The 17,679-nt window shown below is 38.2% G+C and overlaps 1 protein-coding gene across 3 annotated transcripts in view; it reads right to left on the bottom strand.

Annotated features, from left to right (window-relative positions):
* Positions 1-17,679, bottom strand: part of LOC124162188 (Down syndrome cell adhesion molecule-like protein Dscam2) — an 833,647-nt gene that overhangs the window by 197,586 nt on the left and 618,382 nt on the right. For all 3 annotated transcript variants that reach the window (XM_046538622.1, XM_046538623.1, XM_046538624.1), the window contains exon 7: positions 17,032-17,152. In XM_046538622.1, the coding sequence (XP_046394578.1) occupies positions 17,032-17,152 (121 nt within the window). The remainder of the gene's footprint in view (positions 1-17,031; positions 17,153-17,679) is intronic.

Here is a 17,679-nt window from a genome sequence, read left to right as displayed (position 1 = left end):
GCTTCAAAGAACCGATTCTGAAAATTCTTAATTTTCAAAGAGTTTAAGACTTCTCAATTTTTCAAGCTCGATCACTGCTTGAATGCAGTGTGGATTGCACTTCAAGTGCAGCACTCTGTCCGTCGGAAGGGACGCTGAGCCTTGGTCCCCTTGGCGCCTTTCGTTAAGAGCAGGCGTATGCCTACGCTGAGCGCTTTTCTACACCCTTCCCTCATCATGCAAATGACCTCAGATGTCGGCCGCCTTCTAATAATACCATGCCATACAATCATTTCATGATTTGAAATACCTTTTCCCGACATTTTATTAGGTAGCGGTTCATTTTCGCATCGGTACCAATCTTAAGAACCGCTGGAACATATAACCGAAGAAACCGAACTGATCCACCCTTACTCAACCTGCACAACAAAATACTCGAGGTAAAAAGTGAAAATGACTATGGATCTCACACGCCCCTGTGGCTTAGTTCGAGTTGAGCTCTAGCAAAACCTATCCAATCAAACCTTTGGGTTGAGTCACTGAGTGAGTGTTGGCTAAAATTACACAACATCAAGAGACACAGTTGAGAAAGTTGAAAAAAGTTACAAAAATTATGTTATAATAATGCTGATCTTGATAATGCTGATAAGACGTTATGATGATGCAAAATTTAAGATCTGGTTAATGCCTGAAAAATAAGAGAAACTTTGACGCCAGGAAAGAGAAAACAGATTTTATTGACCAGCCCTCCATAAGAATATCGTGATATTGTAATTTTGGTCACCGGTGTCATCCATAATATTAGATAGCAATAATGGAAAAAAGTAAACGATATTTTGAGCAATAGAAGGTACAGAAGAGAGAAAATGAGCCTAGATCTCCCGCTAGGAGAAATAAAAATTACCCCGCCGTAAAACAGCCTGTGATTGCCAGCCCTTTCTACGCGTAGAGGAATGAAAGAAAATTGAAGTCGACACCAAGTTTCTGCACTGCTTTTTACCCCTGCCTCTCATGATTAAGCAAGCTCTGAGCGACATTGAATTTCTCCACCCCATCACTGGGTAATCAGAAGGAACCGGACCGCGATGGGGCCCCGATGAATCTGGCAGGGAAGAAGTCTGCTAAAAGCCCCATGCGACGAATTCCATTATTGCCGGGGCTGAGATAAATGTCCTCTTTGCTAGATAGAGTCCCTAGGAAGGCCTGGAGGAGGGAAAGAAATGGCTAGGAGGGATTTTGAGTGGGGGAAGACAAATTTCCTGCGAAGAGTCTCTCTACCTCCTCTAGATATATATTTTTTTCGTTCCCCCTACCCCAGGGAGAGAGCAAATCTTATTTTTCATTTCCCGTCTCTTTCATGCAATGACACAGATGCTCTCCAGGGAGAAACAATTTCCTACGCTCTTTAACCGGTGCTACCGAATGGATTTCTCTCCCCACGACCTTAGGCTCCTGCTTTTCATTTCCCGCCTGGATACTAGGATACACTAAACCGTGGACAACTCATTTATATAGACTACAGTCAGGAGCTAGTGGAGGACAAAATACGGAAAGATTGTAGTATCAGACGTTTAGCGTTTCTTTCACAAAGGACTGACGACGTCACTTACAATTAGTGGAATTTTGATGCCTTCATTCTCACGAAAAAATAAAACTTAAGTCAATGCCAAGCCTACGAAGAATCAGGGCTTCCCGGCAAATTAATAGAAGGAAGATTTTTCGGGTTTCCAACCGGGGCCAAGGTTTTATTTCATCCGACGTTTTGACGCCGTAGTCTGACATCACCTGCAGGGTTAAACCAACCCTAGTCACCGAAGGGACACCTAAGAACTTTTCCAAATATCACACTTGTTTTCCTTACGACCTACCTTGATGACGACGACCTAGTTGTGGATACCCAGGTCGGGAAAATAAACAAGCGCGGAATCAGAGTCGAGAACATGTGAGAGTTATTTGTTCGCAGCCGATACGTCCGTTAGATTTTATACAAAAAGGGGCTCGATATTCACAAAAAAAAAATTTTATGAAGAACTTCTTAGATATCAGCAGCGACATACCAGCTTTAAAGTGTCATATCAATATTCCGAACGTTCGCGGATAATTCACTGTTCCATCTTAAAGAATCGTGAAGGAAATTATTCTGCACAATGGTGGCATCTAAACTTGAATATCTGCTCGTCATGTTATGCAACTGAAGGAAAGATGACAATAAAAAGGTAAAAATACTTTGTCATTTGGATCACAATTACATGGTGCGATGTCATTGAGAGCTTGGTATGCTTCGACGGTAGCAATCAAAATATACAGTCAGTATGTATCACCATACTCTGTCATCATACATCTGTGAATGATGCAGTCGGGCTCGTGACGAGCATTTGAAACCAAGTCAGTGACCCTATACATTGGAATTGGTTTAAGAGACAATAACTTCAATTTTTACCCACCATAATATTAACACAGTTGAGAACATGCTGGCGTAATTGGAAATGCTAGGATTTCCAATGAGATTGAAGTTACATTCTTTAAATCCACACCTTGATAATTCATACCTCAAGAGCGATGCCCTTTAAAACTGGAACAGCGCGAAAGGTACTATCCGAATATCACTTAAATGGTGCAACGATAACCGACAAATTGCAATGCTCGGATGATAAACTACTGCTGCTGAATACTTCGTCGTGGGCGTACAGGAATTCTATAATTAGAGAAACGGGCCTTACCATGATTACCACGAATTACTATGTTACAACTAATAAAAAAATTTAGCGCCACTTTCCCATCATGAATCTATCTTCTGCCCAATATTTCATTACGCCATCGATTAACACTTATACTCTACATCAGTGAGATGACTTTTTTGTATCATTTTCGAGTTCAGGAGGCTAAAAAGCATACGGAACACCTACATTTGCGAAAAAACGTTTTTTCACTGTCGCACAGTGTGTAGACGAAAAATATTTTCCCTAGATTAGCGAAAGATTTCTCCTTCTCGATTCTCCACTGCCCGCCGTTAAAATGTTGTTTCGAAAGGAAATATCATAATTTTTAGTAGACGTATGCCGCATTGAAACTAACCTAACGGGAGACTAGAGAGTAGATTCATAGAGGATGAATACGGGTAACAAGAAGCACTGCAAACATCTAATTTTCCCGTTTGTTCTCCCTAGAAATCGTTTTCCTGCGTAACTCGAGAATCAAGGAAACGATTCCTCAGATTTCACATGAACTCAAACACAATCGTCCTCTAGTCTGACGACACTCGCAGACGCCTGGTGGTGCGAGGAGATTGGGGAAGCGATGAAAGGAGGGAAAATGGAAGGATACCGGGAGCAGGAAACGGAATTTGATCCTGACAGCCGCCAACTCACGCGTCCTCCGCTCGGAATAAGTAGCACAAGAAAAGAAAAACCTCTCTCTGGTAGGAGGGAAAAATGCTAGACTAGTCGCCGTTGGACAAAATTTTTTTATTTTCCACTAAATTAGCGGGGGATTTTCACTCCTGGATACTCCACTGCCAATAAGCCTAATATTGTTTCGAAAGAAATTTTCATCATTTTAAGTGTACCTGAGCCATATTGAAACTAACCCAACAATAGAATAAAGGGAGAATATATTCGGAGAGGTCAAAGTCGGTGCGCTGATCACTCTGAATACACACCAATCTCTTTTAGAGAGATGATAAGTAAAGCTAATTTTTCTGGCTCACGCACTTTTTAAAAACCGATTTCTGGGATTGCTTCCCGCATTTTTTTCGCGTTCGGCCCTCACTGAAGTCTTAGCTCTTATTTCCAACAAACTTTTACTGCAAGTCAACATTGAAAATTAATTTTCGCGTATTTTTATTTCGTTAATTAGCTAAACATCATTAATTAAGTTCTATTTGAAAAGTGGGGGAGGGAATTTTGTTGGTAATATTTTGATTAGAGGATATTTTAGCATCATAAGGGAGTTGGGCACCCCTGTAAAGGGTTGCATTACAAGTAATTATGTAGGTCCTTGTGAGCATTCAAGTATTAGTTAGCGCCCCTAGAGTTGGGGGAGTAACAAGTTCTATTACTTTCGTTGACAAATGGTGGTGTAGTCTCGAAGACCGTATTGTACAGCATTCGAAACGCCCTGATAATATATAGCTTTACACATTCTCGTGAGTCTTTATTAATAAATAACTTGGAATGATACCGAATGCAGGAAATGGAATTTGATTCTGACAGCCTCCAACAAGCACGTCGTCCTCGAGGTCCTGCTCGCAAATAAGTATCACGCGAAAAGTATAACCTTTTCGTGGGGAGGCCTCTGGAAAGGACAAATACTAGATTAGTCACTGTCGGACGAAATGTACCTCATAGGTACTTGCGTTGGTGATCTGAAGACACGCCCTTTCAGATACAGATCGTATGCAAGATTAATTTTTCAGGCTCACGCATGCTCTTTTATATGCGCGTATGTTTTAAATTGACTTCTCAGATTGCTATTCGCATTTTCAATGAAGGTACAGAATTGAAGCAAACGTATCAAGTACTGTCAAATAAAATAACAAAGCAGAAATGAAAGAAAATGTTGGGGACGAAAAAGAAAACGAAAGGAAAGAAAAATGTTTTGAACTGAAATTAATTGAATGAATATTAAAGATATATAAAAATTTAACTTGTAATACTAATTTTTCAGGCTGAAGCACGTTTTTGAATCCACTTTTGGGATTGATGTTAAATGTGAGCGCATAAATGAAACACACATATAATTGAAGCAGGCACTGTCAGATAAAGGAAAAATAGTACAAACATATACAACGTTTTGAGCTGAAGGTACTTGGTACTGGCTAGTTAAACCTACGAAAAAATGTAATATTACTAAATTGTTATTAATGGAGAACGTTTTCTCTACATAATTTTATAGCGTTTCTCGAAGCACTCTATACTGTATACCTAACTAATAACTCAATACACCCAATAAGCATCCAAAGTGATATGCATTGAAATTGATATGCATCCAATTAACGAAATCACTAAGCAGGAGAGTACCCGCACGACATGTTTACTCTATCAAAACACCATATTATTCATGAGGGCTATTTATGCCCAAATTAGACCCATATAAAAAATATAACTCGGGAGCATAATATGGTCAACATTAACCAAAATGCAATTATAGCTCCATTTCCCCACCAGCGCCAATATCATATACCTGCACATGCAAAATTGAAATCGCAACGTGAGCTTCTGAGCATCGAATACACAATCAAAAGCGACAAATATTAACAGATTATGAATAATTATATATGAAACTTCCCGTTATTTAAAATTTATTTAAAATATAAGTCACTCCAAATTTTAAAATTGTGAAATAATATTCATTTCTATCACGCAGAAATAAACACAATGATTTTCATCGTACATGTCGGCGTGAATACAATAATTAATAAAGTTAAAGGAATTTAATATTCTTTTTGCATTCAATCGAAACTCTTTATCGGTTTTCCTTTATTCAAGCAAAGTTTTTTTCTGAGCACATTAAATTGAAGCTAAAATAATGCAAAATAAAGCCAAGGCTTTTATCTAGAAATAGATTTGGGATTTCCATAACAAGTAGATTATACCACAGAGGCCATAAGAACCCAAAAGCTAGGTTTTATTTGCTTCTCTTGTAAATACCTTTGAACCAGTATCACCGCAATAAATTTTCTGATGCCGATAAGGTCAGCCTATAAAGCGTGTTGAGCAATGGTAAAGTATTGAAGGGAATTAATTTTCAAACACGTTTCCATCGTGGTGCCCTTTGCACGTGAATTTCCTTATTTACGCATGCGGCATAAATATATCCGAAACAGAGCAGAAAATTAAAATAACCAGAGTACGAAGCCAAAACTTGCATTCCCGTTGAACTAACTGAATTAATTGCCACGACCTTGCTTATCAATCTAGCCCAACTTCTGAAAGTACTTTAAATTACAAAAAAATACATTCTGAGTTCCATCCGTTGGAAAAATATAAACTTTATGTCGACGGAATAGACAAAGCATTGAATGTATATATTAGAAAAAGAAGTTTTTACCTAAAGCTGGCGATTAAGTGTAGCTTTAATGACACAAAAAACCTTTATTGACTATTATTTGAATTACGTCGCTAGATTAGAGTTTACATGATTTTTCTATTTTAACACAAGAACTTGGAGGGTATAAAAAGGATTTTCTAGATTTATAATTGAAAGAGATTTATAGAGAGGAGATAAAAATATCAGACCGACGATGGAGATCCTCTCGAAAAAATATATTTGATTAGACTGAAATGATGAAACTTTGGATAAAACTCACCATAAAAATTCTGCAGGAGCAACTGGAGGCTATCTTATGACTCACAACAAGCTATCCAGCTATATAGGAGTTGGAGGAAAGAGCATGATTCATCTTGTCACTTAGACTCCACGATGGGATGCAGTTATGTTGAAGAGAGGAGCAGCTAAGAAGCTTACTCCCATTGGACGGAACAAAAAGTGGAACTCAAGGAAGATGCAAACATTTATATCAATCAACTTCGCGCTGCGGTTTGCGAGAGGACTGAAAGAACACTGACGTTGAGCATCTTCTCGGACTTCTATACCGAAACTCCTTTTAGTATAATTTCCAAGACTGGCATTCCATTTTACTTGCCGCGGTGAACATTTTGTCCAAAATCAGAGAAAAATGATTAACTGTTTATGAAGCGAGAAGGAGCCATATAATATTAGGAAATAAGGCATTGATTATTACTTAAGTATCCTAAACATCAGGCCCGGGCTGGACCCCTTCTTTGGGCGGTGGACGGTGATGACCAAAGGCACTATGCAGGGGGACTACTACCGGAATGATAGAGAGTGAATTATATTATACAACAATTGCCATGAGAAAAAATTCCCCTGGACCAGGAATCAAACCACGGACCTTTGGCTTTCCGGACCAATGCGCAGACCGCTTCGCTATCCAGGTTCTTTAATTTCCATGGCAATAGTACCGAGGCTCATGGAACTAGGTGTTAGGCCCTCGCAGTCCATCAAGGATGGCAACGCGAGGGAGATAGGACTTCCAAGAAGCCACAACCGGTTGAGAGCCTCAAACCTGCGCTAAAGCCGCGCAAAGCGGTATGGGTAATATTTATAACCCTGCCGCGTGAATGGCGGTGAAATATACAACAATTGCCACGAGAAAAAATTCCCCTGGACCGGGAATCGAACCACGGACCTTTGGCTTTCCGGGTCACTTTGCAGACCACTTCGCTATCCAGGTTCTTAAATTATATTAGTTTTAATTATTTTTGGTTTAACTAAGACGGTGTTAATTATGCTGCTAAATGAAACATCATTGAAATCAAGTTACTGCTCAATGCTGGAATTCTGACAGTAAAATTTGTCAGTTTCGGAACAGGAGAGACCCAAAGATTTCCAGGCTCGATGACGCACTGGGATACGTCCCGCTGTCCCGACGGCTCAGCGCGGGCCTGCTAAACATTAAAGTAAACCTACTGGAGCATTTAAAGAATCTCCCCGCTCTGAATCACCTTCCCAAATGAGATTCCCATTTGAAATAAAAATAATATTTTATATAACTTCCGCTTTCCCGCTTACCTAATACTCATTCTTTTATCACAGTCCTTAGCAAGCCTTCCCCACGAAAAACATACTCTATTCTAGCTCCCCTACTCCTATTAGTGTCCTCTTCATGTTTCTTCTCTAAACCCATCATGCATGGGACTTCTTGTGCCTTTTCTGCTCCGTCCATCAAACTTCCATCTTTTCTACACACACATCTCGGCCTGCTACAGTCGTTTCTCGTCCTTACTCCACGTTTTCTTACTTTAATGAGCTATTCTGCATAATGAAATGACGTCATAAGTGTATTTTTGGAATACGTTTGTGAGTACAATTATCTTCATTGTACTTAGGAATAGAACCTAAAGGATGTTAACGTATTAAAAAGTAGTTTTCAATAAGAAGTACACATTTTAAACTGCTATGCCGTATCACGCACACAAGCTAGGCAAATAGTTTCAAATAAGTCTCTATTAATTCCTAATATCCCATGAAATCTCGAAGCATTATTACATATGGGATTAAATTGCTCTTCATAAATTTTTTCTTCTACGAGGCTTACAATTTTATGCTGGAAATTTCTCCAATTTCTATCCCTTTCAGTTACTGCAAATCTAGGACACTAAAATACAAATGATAATTATTAATTTATACTAGAGATTGATGTACTAGGGGTATGCAGTGGAGGATCATTGGAGCTATATTCCTGAACAGTCCGTGATAAACAAGTTTCGCTGCATCTATCAGAACTACAGTCCATTCCACTAATTTTCCAAATCCCATCCCTACCCGCACATGCACCTGATTCAGAAACTCGCCACGGTCGTTACATTCATGGAAGTACCCCCAAACAACGCCATCTTAGATGCATGAGTCTGCCGTCTCGCCGGTTGTTCCGCACGACAATGCCCCCTGTGGGTCGCCAATGGCAGCGGAGGACGGCGCAGTGGGTGTGAAGGGGTTGAAATGCAGGGCATTGTGGGAACGGAAGGACGTGCTAGGGGTAAGGCAAGTGGGGCTTTGAGGTAGTTTGCCACGCACGGCAGCGGACTCATTCGTCGTTCGTGGTCAGAATGCCGTACGCAGGAGAGGGAGTACATATATATGAAGGAGGAAATGGCAGCAGTGGCCAATCAAGACAAATTAGGTTGGGCCCGTCATGGGAAGAATTGGAAGCATTGCCGTTGGGAGGTGGAAAAAAAATCAACAGTCAACACCATAGTAAGTCCACACAAAGTCACGAGTTATAAAGCTCAGCGTCGCACAGATATATGTATCTCTAGAAAGTTTGCAACTCTAGCTAGAAGAAAAATCCAAATAATTCTAAGGTAGGAATTAAGTATTGCGCCGGAACATTTTTGGCAATTTTTTACCACTCCACCATCCTAAATAAGTATTTTTCAAATCTCTTCCCTTCCAAACATTTTCTCACGCAAGGTTTGCAATTTTTATGTCTTTTTTATATCATTTATTACTAAGAAAACGAAAATTTTAAAATTGTTTTTGAAGTGTCTCTTTCGCTTGTCACATGAATGCTATAAAAGCGCACTGTTTTTGCATTGTTAAGTCTTTATTAATAAATTACTACCTGACCCGGGGAACCTCGTACCGCCTGATTAACAATAAAAAGTTTAGTTACACCATTAAGCTAATATAAGATGGCAAATTGGTTAACCACTGACTGACTCATCAAAATTCACAGCCCAAACTGTGGTAGGTGTGGATATTTGGCTTATTGGACGCAAAAGTGAAAAAAAATTCATCGGGAGGAAAAATCTTAAAACTTGAAAAAATCGATTAGTTTTCGAGATATATCGACTTGAATTAACGTGGGATCCTTATGGGACTAAAACATTTTCGCTTTTATTTTGTACTTTGAAAATCTTGAGGAACATGATAATCAATGGACATAAAGTAGATTTTTTGGTCGATTTTTTGGTACGGTTGTCATGGCGACCAATTGATATTTAGTATTTTTTATTATTTTTTGAACGTTTTCTATGCTTTTCTTATGGAAAAAGTTTAGGATTTTTTTTGACCAACTTGCAATAATCGTACGACAAATTCCTTGACTTATTTGGTGGAGGATTTTTTGGTTGATTTTTTGGCTATCTTGAAATTTTCATATGTCGAAACAATTCCGAGGAATAAACGATTTCGATTTTACATTGTCGTGAAGGGCGAATTTTCAAACTCGGATTTCAGCCTTGAGACATGTGCCATATGAAAATTTGGACTCTTCTGGAAAAACCGTTAGAGGGTACTTCGTACCCTCACGTTTAAGCTTACTTTCGCCGTAACCCTCTTGGTTAATTCATAATTAAATTCCGAAAAATGTCCTGCAAGCGAAAAATCATTGTCGCAATTTTTTTGTGGAGCATACAATCTTGAATATCTTAGCAACCATTTCAGCTAGATGAATGAAATTTTCAGGGTAATAGCATCATTAAAATAGTCAACATTTGCAATGATTGCCATTCCGCTCGATCGATTCACGTGCGAGTTATATCGATACCAATCTCCTTGGATACGCTTCAATCGCTAATAACTTTTTTGTTAATCAAGATTTGAACATGAAAGTCATACAAAATACAACTGATAATGTCACTCATCCGACAAAAGTTAAATCAAGCGGATCGATTGATAAGACTCGAAGTTATGATCGATACAAGGTTGTATTCGACTGAGCCTTTTTTTGGGCTTATTTACATAGTTACGGGGATAAAAATTTTAACAATATGTAAAGAAAAGAATGAATTATGCGAACACATAAATTATTTAGATGAGTTATGTTTCCTTATGAAGATACATCGATATGAATTTATATCTTTTTGTATTAGGCCTCCGTAAGAAATACACGCATCCCGTCTATCTACGTCACCAATATAAGAGCATAGGCTAAATTTTGAAAGCGGGGATAGTAGAGAAGGCAGGGATAACGCAGTGACCATAGAATGGAAGGGATATCAATAGGATTGCGGATGTTACTGTACAGATGTCACTATTGTCTAAAGTACGATTCGATAACTATAGCAAATACGCAAATTGGCATAACTTAATAAGAGTATACGTTAGACCAATGAAACTTGGTCAACGGGTACATCTTGGTATTCCTAACAATGCTCAATGGTAATATGTTTTGTATAAAGTCTCACGTTCGATATATATCGAATCTACTTTTTCTTAAAATATATCGTATTGCTATAACATGTAAGATTTAACATCCAAGGACATAGTTAACCAGGGATTAAAAAGTAGATACCAATAGACTGGATTTTAAACCAATAGCATTGCGGTATTTGCGGTACAGATGTCAGTATGATCGAAAAATCGATTCAATTATTATAGCAAATACACAAATTGGTATAACTTGAAAAGTATACCCGTTGGACCAATGAAATTTGGCGAAGGTGCACATCTTGGTATTCCTCACAATGCCCAATAGAAATATGTTTTTTATGCAGTCTAACGTGCGATATATATCGAATATGCTTTCTCTTCAAATATATCGAACTGCTATAACAAATAGGATTTTACATCTAGGGGCATAGTTGACCAGGTATTATATAGAAGATTCCCATAGACTTTAAGTTAAACCAATAGCATTTCGGATTTTACAGTACAGATGTCAGTATGATCGAAAAATCGATTCGATTATTATAGCAAATATACAAATTGGTATAACATGAAAAGTATACCCGTTGGACCAATGAAATTTGGCGAAGGTGCACATCTTGGTATTCCTCACAATGTCCAATAGAAATATGTTTTGTATGTAGTCTAACGTGCGATATATATCGAATATGCTTTTTCTTCAAATATATCGAACTGTTATAACAAATAGGATTTTACATCCAAGGGCATAGTTGACCAGTTATTATATAGTAGATACCCATAGACTTTAAGTTAAACCAATAGCATTTCGGAATTTACAGTACAGATGTCAGTATGATCGAAAAATCTATTCGATTATTATAGCAAATATACAAATTAGTATAACTTGAAAAGTATACCCGTTGGACCAATGAAATTTGGCGAAGGTGCACATCTTGGTATTCCTCACAATGCCCAATAGAAATATGTTTTGTATGTAGTCTAACGTGCGATATATATCGAATATGCTTTCTCTTCAAATATATCGAACTGCTATAACAAATTGCATTTTACATCTAAGGGCATAGTTGACCAGGTATTATAGAGTAGATACCCATAGACTTTAAGTTAAACCAATAGCATTTCGGATTTTACAGTATAGTTGTCAGTATGATCGAAAAATCGATTCGATTATTATAGCAAATACGTAAATTGGCATAACTTCAAGACTATATCCGCTTGACCAATGAAATTTGGTGAATGGGTACATCTTGGTATTCCTCACAATGCCCAATGGAAATATGTTTTGTATGTAGTCTCACGTTCGATATATATCGAATCTACTTTTTCCTAAAAGACATCGAATTGCTATAACATATAGTATTTTACATCCAAGGACATAGTTGACCAGGAATCATATAGAAAATACCCGCAGACTGGAAGTTAAACCAATAGCATTGCGGATTTTAAAGTACAGATGTCAGTATAATCGAAAGATCGATACGATAATTATAGCAAATTGGCATAACTTGATTGCTGTATAAGTTGGACCAAAGAAATTTTGGGAATTGGTCTATCATGATATATCTCACAATGACAAATAGAAATATGTTTTGTATATGGTCTCACATGCGATATATATCGAATCTTAATTTTCCAAATTATATCGATTTGCCTTAACATTTAGGATTTTACATCCACAGGCATTGTTGACCAGGAATTATAGAGTAGATGACTATTGACTGGAATTAAAATATACAGCATTGCGGATTTTACAGTGCAGATGGCAGTTAAATCGAAAGATCGAATCGATTATTATAGCAAATATGCAAATTGGCATAACTTGAATAATATATGCGTTGGACCATTGAAATTTGGTGAATAGGTACGCATTGGTACTCCTCACAATGCCCAATGGGAAGATTTTTTGTATGTAGTCTCTCATTCGATATATATCGAATATACTTTTTCTTAAAATATATGGAATTGTTATAACACATCGGAATTTACATCAATGGGCAAAGTTGACAAGGAATTATATGGTAAATGGCCATGGACCGGAATTAAAATCAAAAGCTTTGCGAATTTTACATTACAGATGCAGTGAAATCGAATGATCGAATCGATTATTATAGAAAATACGCAAATTGGCATAACTTGATTCGTATATCCTTTGGACCAATGAAATTTGGTGAATATGTACAGCCTGGTATTCTTCACAAAGCCCAAGGGAAATATGTTTTGCATGTAGTGTCTCATTAGATATATATCGATTCAGCGTTTTCTGAAAATATATCGAATTGCTATAACATGCAGGATTTTGCATCCGCGGTCGTATTTGACCATGAAATATAGGCTAGATGACCTAACGGGAAGATAAATCAATAGGATTGCGAATTTATATTTTCGCATGTGAGTATACTTGACAATTCGTTATGATTATGGTAGCAAATTACTTATTTCCGTATCTTTATTACAATTGATGTTAGACCGAAGAAATTTTATGAATATGTTTATTAAAGCATTGTTCATGCTGCACCTATGAAATATATTCGCTTTTAATTCTCCCATTCGACACATATCGAATCTACGTTTTTGTAAAATATATCGAACTGCTATCAACGGGGACAGTTGAACATTCTTCAATTCTTTCTCCAATTCAAGTTTCATAACCGTATTAATATATTTATTGTAATCATTGCGTTTTGTTGTTATAAACCTTCCTTAGATATATAAAAATGACAGCATTGAGAGACATACATCGTCAGAGAAATCGGAACATTACTTCATTATTCGAGACATATTTATTCGGATAATCATTTCATTAGTCTCTGTTCGTTTATTTTCTAATACTTATGTATTTAATTTCATTAAGTCTGCTGTATTCAAACGTTAAAAATCAAAAATGGAGGTGATACAATCCTAGGGTAAGGGATAAAATAAGAAAAATCGGCTACATTTCATAAGTTCATCTATCGAACACTTTATATTTTTCTACATTGCGTAAATCATTCATATCAAAACGGTTCCCCGAAGCATTGATCACCGTGGTTACTAAGAAGGTCTTAAGTATTGTTGACAGTGAATGAGCGTATTGCCCGCCTATTTTACTCATTTAAACGATATTTGGGGTGTTTCTTTCGCTTTTTGAACCACTTATGGCCACATGACTCGGAAACACGTGACACAACTATGTTCCCACCCCCCTAATTACCCGCTTGATGAATTCAAGCGCCCAATATACTCGTTTATTAATAAATAGCGGCTGCACTGATTCTAATATTTTTTCATTTATCATAATAGATTAACAAAAAATCAATGAAAGTACAAAAATAAGTATTACAATGGCTTGTTTGAAATATATTTTCTTTATTCCATCTACATAGGGCAGACCGAAGCACCCTTACGAGATTTTTTTTTCAATGAATTTTCTCCTTTTATGTCTTAACTTAGGAAGTTTTAGACATTTTAGTTTTATAAAGCGGGTGATCAAGTCAAAATTGCGTGCCCTCAGTCGCTGGCCTATTTTGATTTTTAACCGTAAAGAAAATGTTTTTAGGTCCAAGTCTGTCGCATGAACTTGCCCCGTTCTTTGGGAAAGTTTACGCAACGCTAAACCGATGCTTGACTGACGCTCAATATCTCGTGAGAATAGCCCCAAGAAAGTAGCATTAATATGCCATTACTTGTGACGCGCTTGTAATGACTCGGTTCGGAAAAGTGCACTGACTAAACCTTTTCCAGGGCTCCATGCGTAAACGTTCCCCGGTCTACCCTACACATTCGGCTTTATTCACATGAGTAAGGTACCTTCTGATATACAACACCTTTTGTTTTGTTGCCAGGCGAAAGGACAATTAAAGCGGATGGTTTACCAACACGTGGGCATGCAAAATATATTTGACCAATAGAACAACATGGGTTTTCTAGATTCAAAGCACATAAAAGTGAAAGTTAAGTCAGGTTTTGGAGTACAGCCCCTTAACCTTGCAAAGACTAAATTGAGAGATGAATCCTGGCTCCTAGACTATAATCCCAACATTCGGCGAAAAAGGTCTCTGCGTTTTACAGCATAATAAATGAATTAAAGGAAAAAATATCCAGAATACCCTAATTATCTAAGACCTCGACGACCTAGAGGAGGATGCCTACCACAAAACCACGACTAAGTAGATGGCATGGGACTCATGAGTGCAAGAAACTGGGAGGGACAGCCGCAAAAACGCGCATCAAGGGCCGATTCATCATCGGCCTGTGACCCGGTGGGGGATGTAGCGCTGCTCTTCATCCGCTGTTTTTTTTCTCACGCGCCCTCCAGCTGGAAGCAGACAATGGACTGGAAATGATTAGTTGTGAAGGCCCATTCGTTTGTAAGTGGACGCCCACCTTCACGTCTAGATCTTGCTTTTCCTCAGGGTAGGTGACTGGCGCCAGTTGCGGTCGTCTCCAGCCTAATGCAGCAGACATAGATCCAACGCATCAAAACGAATATAACACTGCATATCTTAATAAGATTAGGGTGAAACTAATTTTGTGAATCACTTACCAGCAGACACGGTACGTGTAAAAGTCCTAATTTTCTATCCTAAACGTCGTTGACTAAACGTGAATATTTAGAGAATCTTCCGATTGCGTATTTTCGCTTCATTTCCAATCAATTTAACGTTTAAGTATTAAAGTTGAATTCTCCAAGGGATTACTGTAGCCCGAGAGAACTGCATAATACTAGACGAAAAACTTGAGTATTCATGCCAATTATATGAAATGTGTAAAACGGATTTCATGAATACTCAACCACAAGAATCAGGCGATAAAAATACGTATTTTCAATGCTAAATTTCGTTGGATTACGGTGGATATTTTACAAATTATTTGTGCTTATATATTTGCATTGCTTGTATTGGGTAAATTTCGTATTGATTTAGGATAGTTTGAAAATATTAACATTGAATTGCTAATTAAAGAATGATCAAATAAGTAATGATGAGCGTGATGCGCCCGCTCCCAGCGGGTTTCCCCCGGTCTTTTCAAGGCAGGTCCACAGAGGGATAGGTGCGTTTCTAATTTTAAAATGTAGAAATAAAATGTAGGATTTTATGTACAAATTTAATTGGAATGTTCATGTACAAATTGAGGTCAGAGGACCTCTTTAAACACAACATTGGAAGTAATCACACTATCCTCTGTTAATACTTGTTTAGCGTTTTCCTTAATATTTACAAAAATATTTTGAAAAGATCTTACCCTAGAGAATGCTATATAAAGTTGGCCATGAGAGAATACAGGCTCAGGCAGGAATAAGCCAGCCCTTTACAAAGTCTGACCCTGAGCCTTGTTAATAGTCATCGCATAGGAAAACTTTCTGGGAAATTGTCTGCGAGTCAAATTAAAAGGCATGGTGGGATCCGGCGGCGTTAACTGTATTCTTGGGATGAGGACAATCTTGCCGGAATCGATTATTTTTTATTATCGATTATAATTTTTTTGTCATTTTTTTAGAAAACAATAGTAATATTTAGGAAGTAAGATATGCCGTCGCATGTTCTCTGATAAATTCTGTGCACTTTGGTACCTCATTTGTAGAGTTTGGTTGCGTATAAGTTGAGGAAAAGGTATCTATACAGTAGAAATAATATAGTAGATAGAGAATAGCAAAATTAAAAAAAATTAAAACCGGGATTCACATTATCCCCTACGAAATAATGAACCTGAATATTAATAAAGGTAAAGGTACGTTTTCGGTTACCGATTTTAACATCCACCCAGTAGGACATTTAAAAGCGATACTAGCATTTCCATTGCAAGTTCAAAGGCCGGACGGAATCATTAGCTCAATGGTATGGTATTTGGAGGAGGCGATCGACAGCTGAGGTCATTTGCGCCAAGAGGGAAAGGGTAGGTAAGGAAGGGTGGAGAGAAACCTGGCGTCGGCATTGGCCTGCTCTTAACGAAAGGCGCTAAGGGGACCACGGCTTTACGTCCCATCCGACGGATGGAGTGTTGCGCTTGAAATGTCCTCCACACAACACTCAAGCAGGGATCGGTCAGTCTCTGAAAATTCTCTGCCGCTGCCGGGATTTGAACCCGGGCCCACCGGGTGGGAAGCCAACACACTAGCAACCACACCAACCCGATCCCCCATTAGCTCAAGTAGGGATTGGGAATTCTCTGATAAATCTCTGCCACCGCCGGTATTCGAGCCCCGACCCAAAGGGTGGGAATACTCAGACCAAAACACAAACCCGATCCGCAGGTGATCTCGGATTTAGTTACCTGTATCAAGCTTTGCCCGATGCGCAGAAGTCGGCAGTCACTCTCGATTATGTTACTATGAAGAAAAGACATAGTCCATTCCAAATTAAGAACCAAAAGTTCAATGAAATCAATGGATAGGACACTCACGTGAACGTCGGCGGAGGGTTTCCCTGAGCGGCGCAGTTGAGATGCACGTCGCTCCCGGCATCCACAGTGACGGTGGTCAGCAGACGTCCCGTCAACCGCGGTGGCATGCTCCCAGATGGCTCTGTGAACGAGAAGCGGGCAAACATTATACACAAAGGATCATCACATCAAGCAAACCACAAATGCAATGAGTCGCTACTCTCTAAAGACAATAGAAAACACCTTTAAGCTTAACCCTTTCTAACCCAGAGCTTCTTCTGGGAGAAGTCCAATTTCAAGACTTTCCTTCTTGAAAACGTGAAATTTTTTCAATCAATCATAGTTATTGTGGTAGGTGACTATTTCGTTATTAAAATTTCCACCACAAAATAATTTGTAGTTTATATATTTCCTAAATAGGGCTGAAAATTTATATATTTTTGATGTTGCTTAGAAGCAACACTGGGCTATAATGGGTCAAGTACTAATAATAAAGTAATACATACAGAGTTAAGCGTAAGGAAGGCTTTCGTGAGTGTTTATTGTCACCTATGCAACGATCGTCCGCTAGATGGCAGCTTCGACAGTCACCCTTGTAAAGCATGGAACGCTTAGGGAACGGAATAAGCGCATTTTTTTATTTATTGTATATTTTACAGTCGTGACGAA

This window comes from Ischnura elegans, chromosome 7 (assembly GCF_921293095.1).
Source record: "Ischnura elegans chromosome 7, ioIscEleg1.1, whole genome shotgun sequence".
Lineage (NCBI taxonomy): Eukaryota > Metazoa > Arthropoda > Insecta > Odonata > Coenagrionidae > Ischnura > Ischnura elegans.
This window is presented reverse-complemented; position numbering and strand designations above follow the sequence as displayed.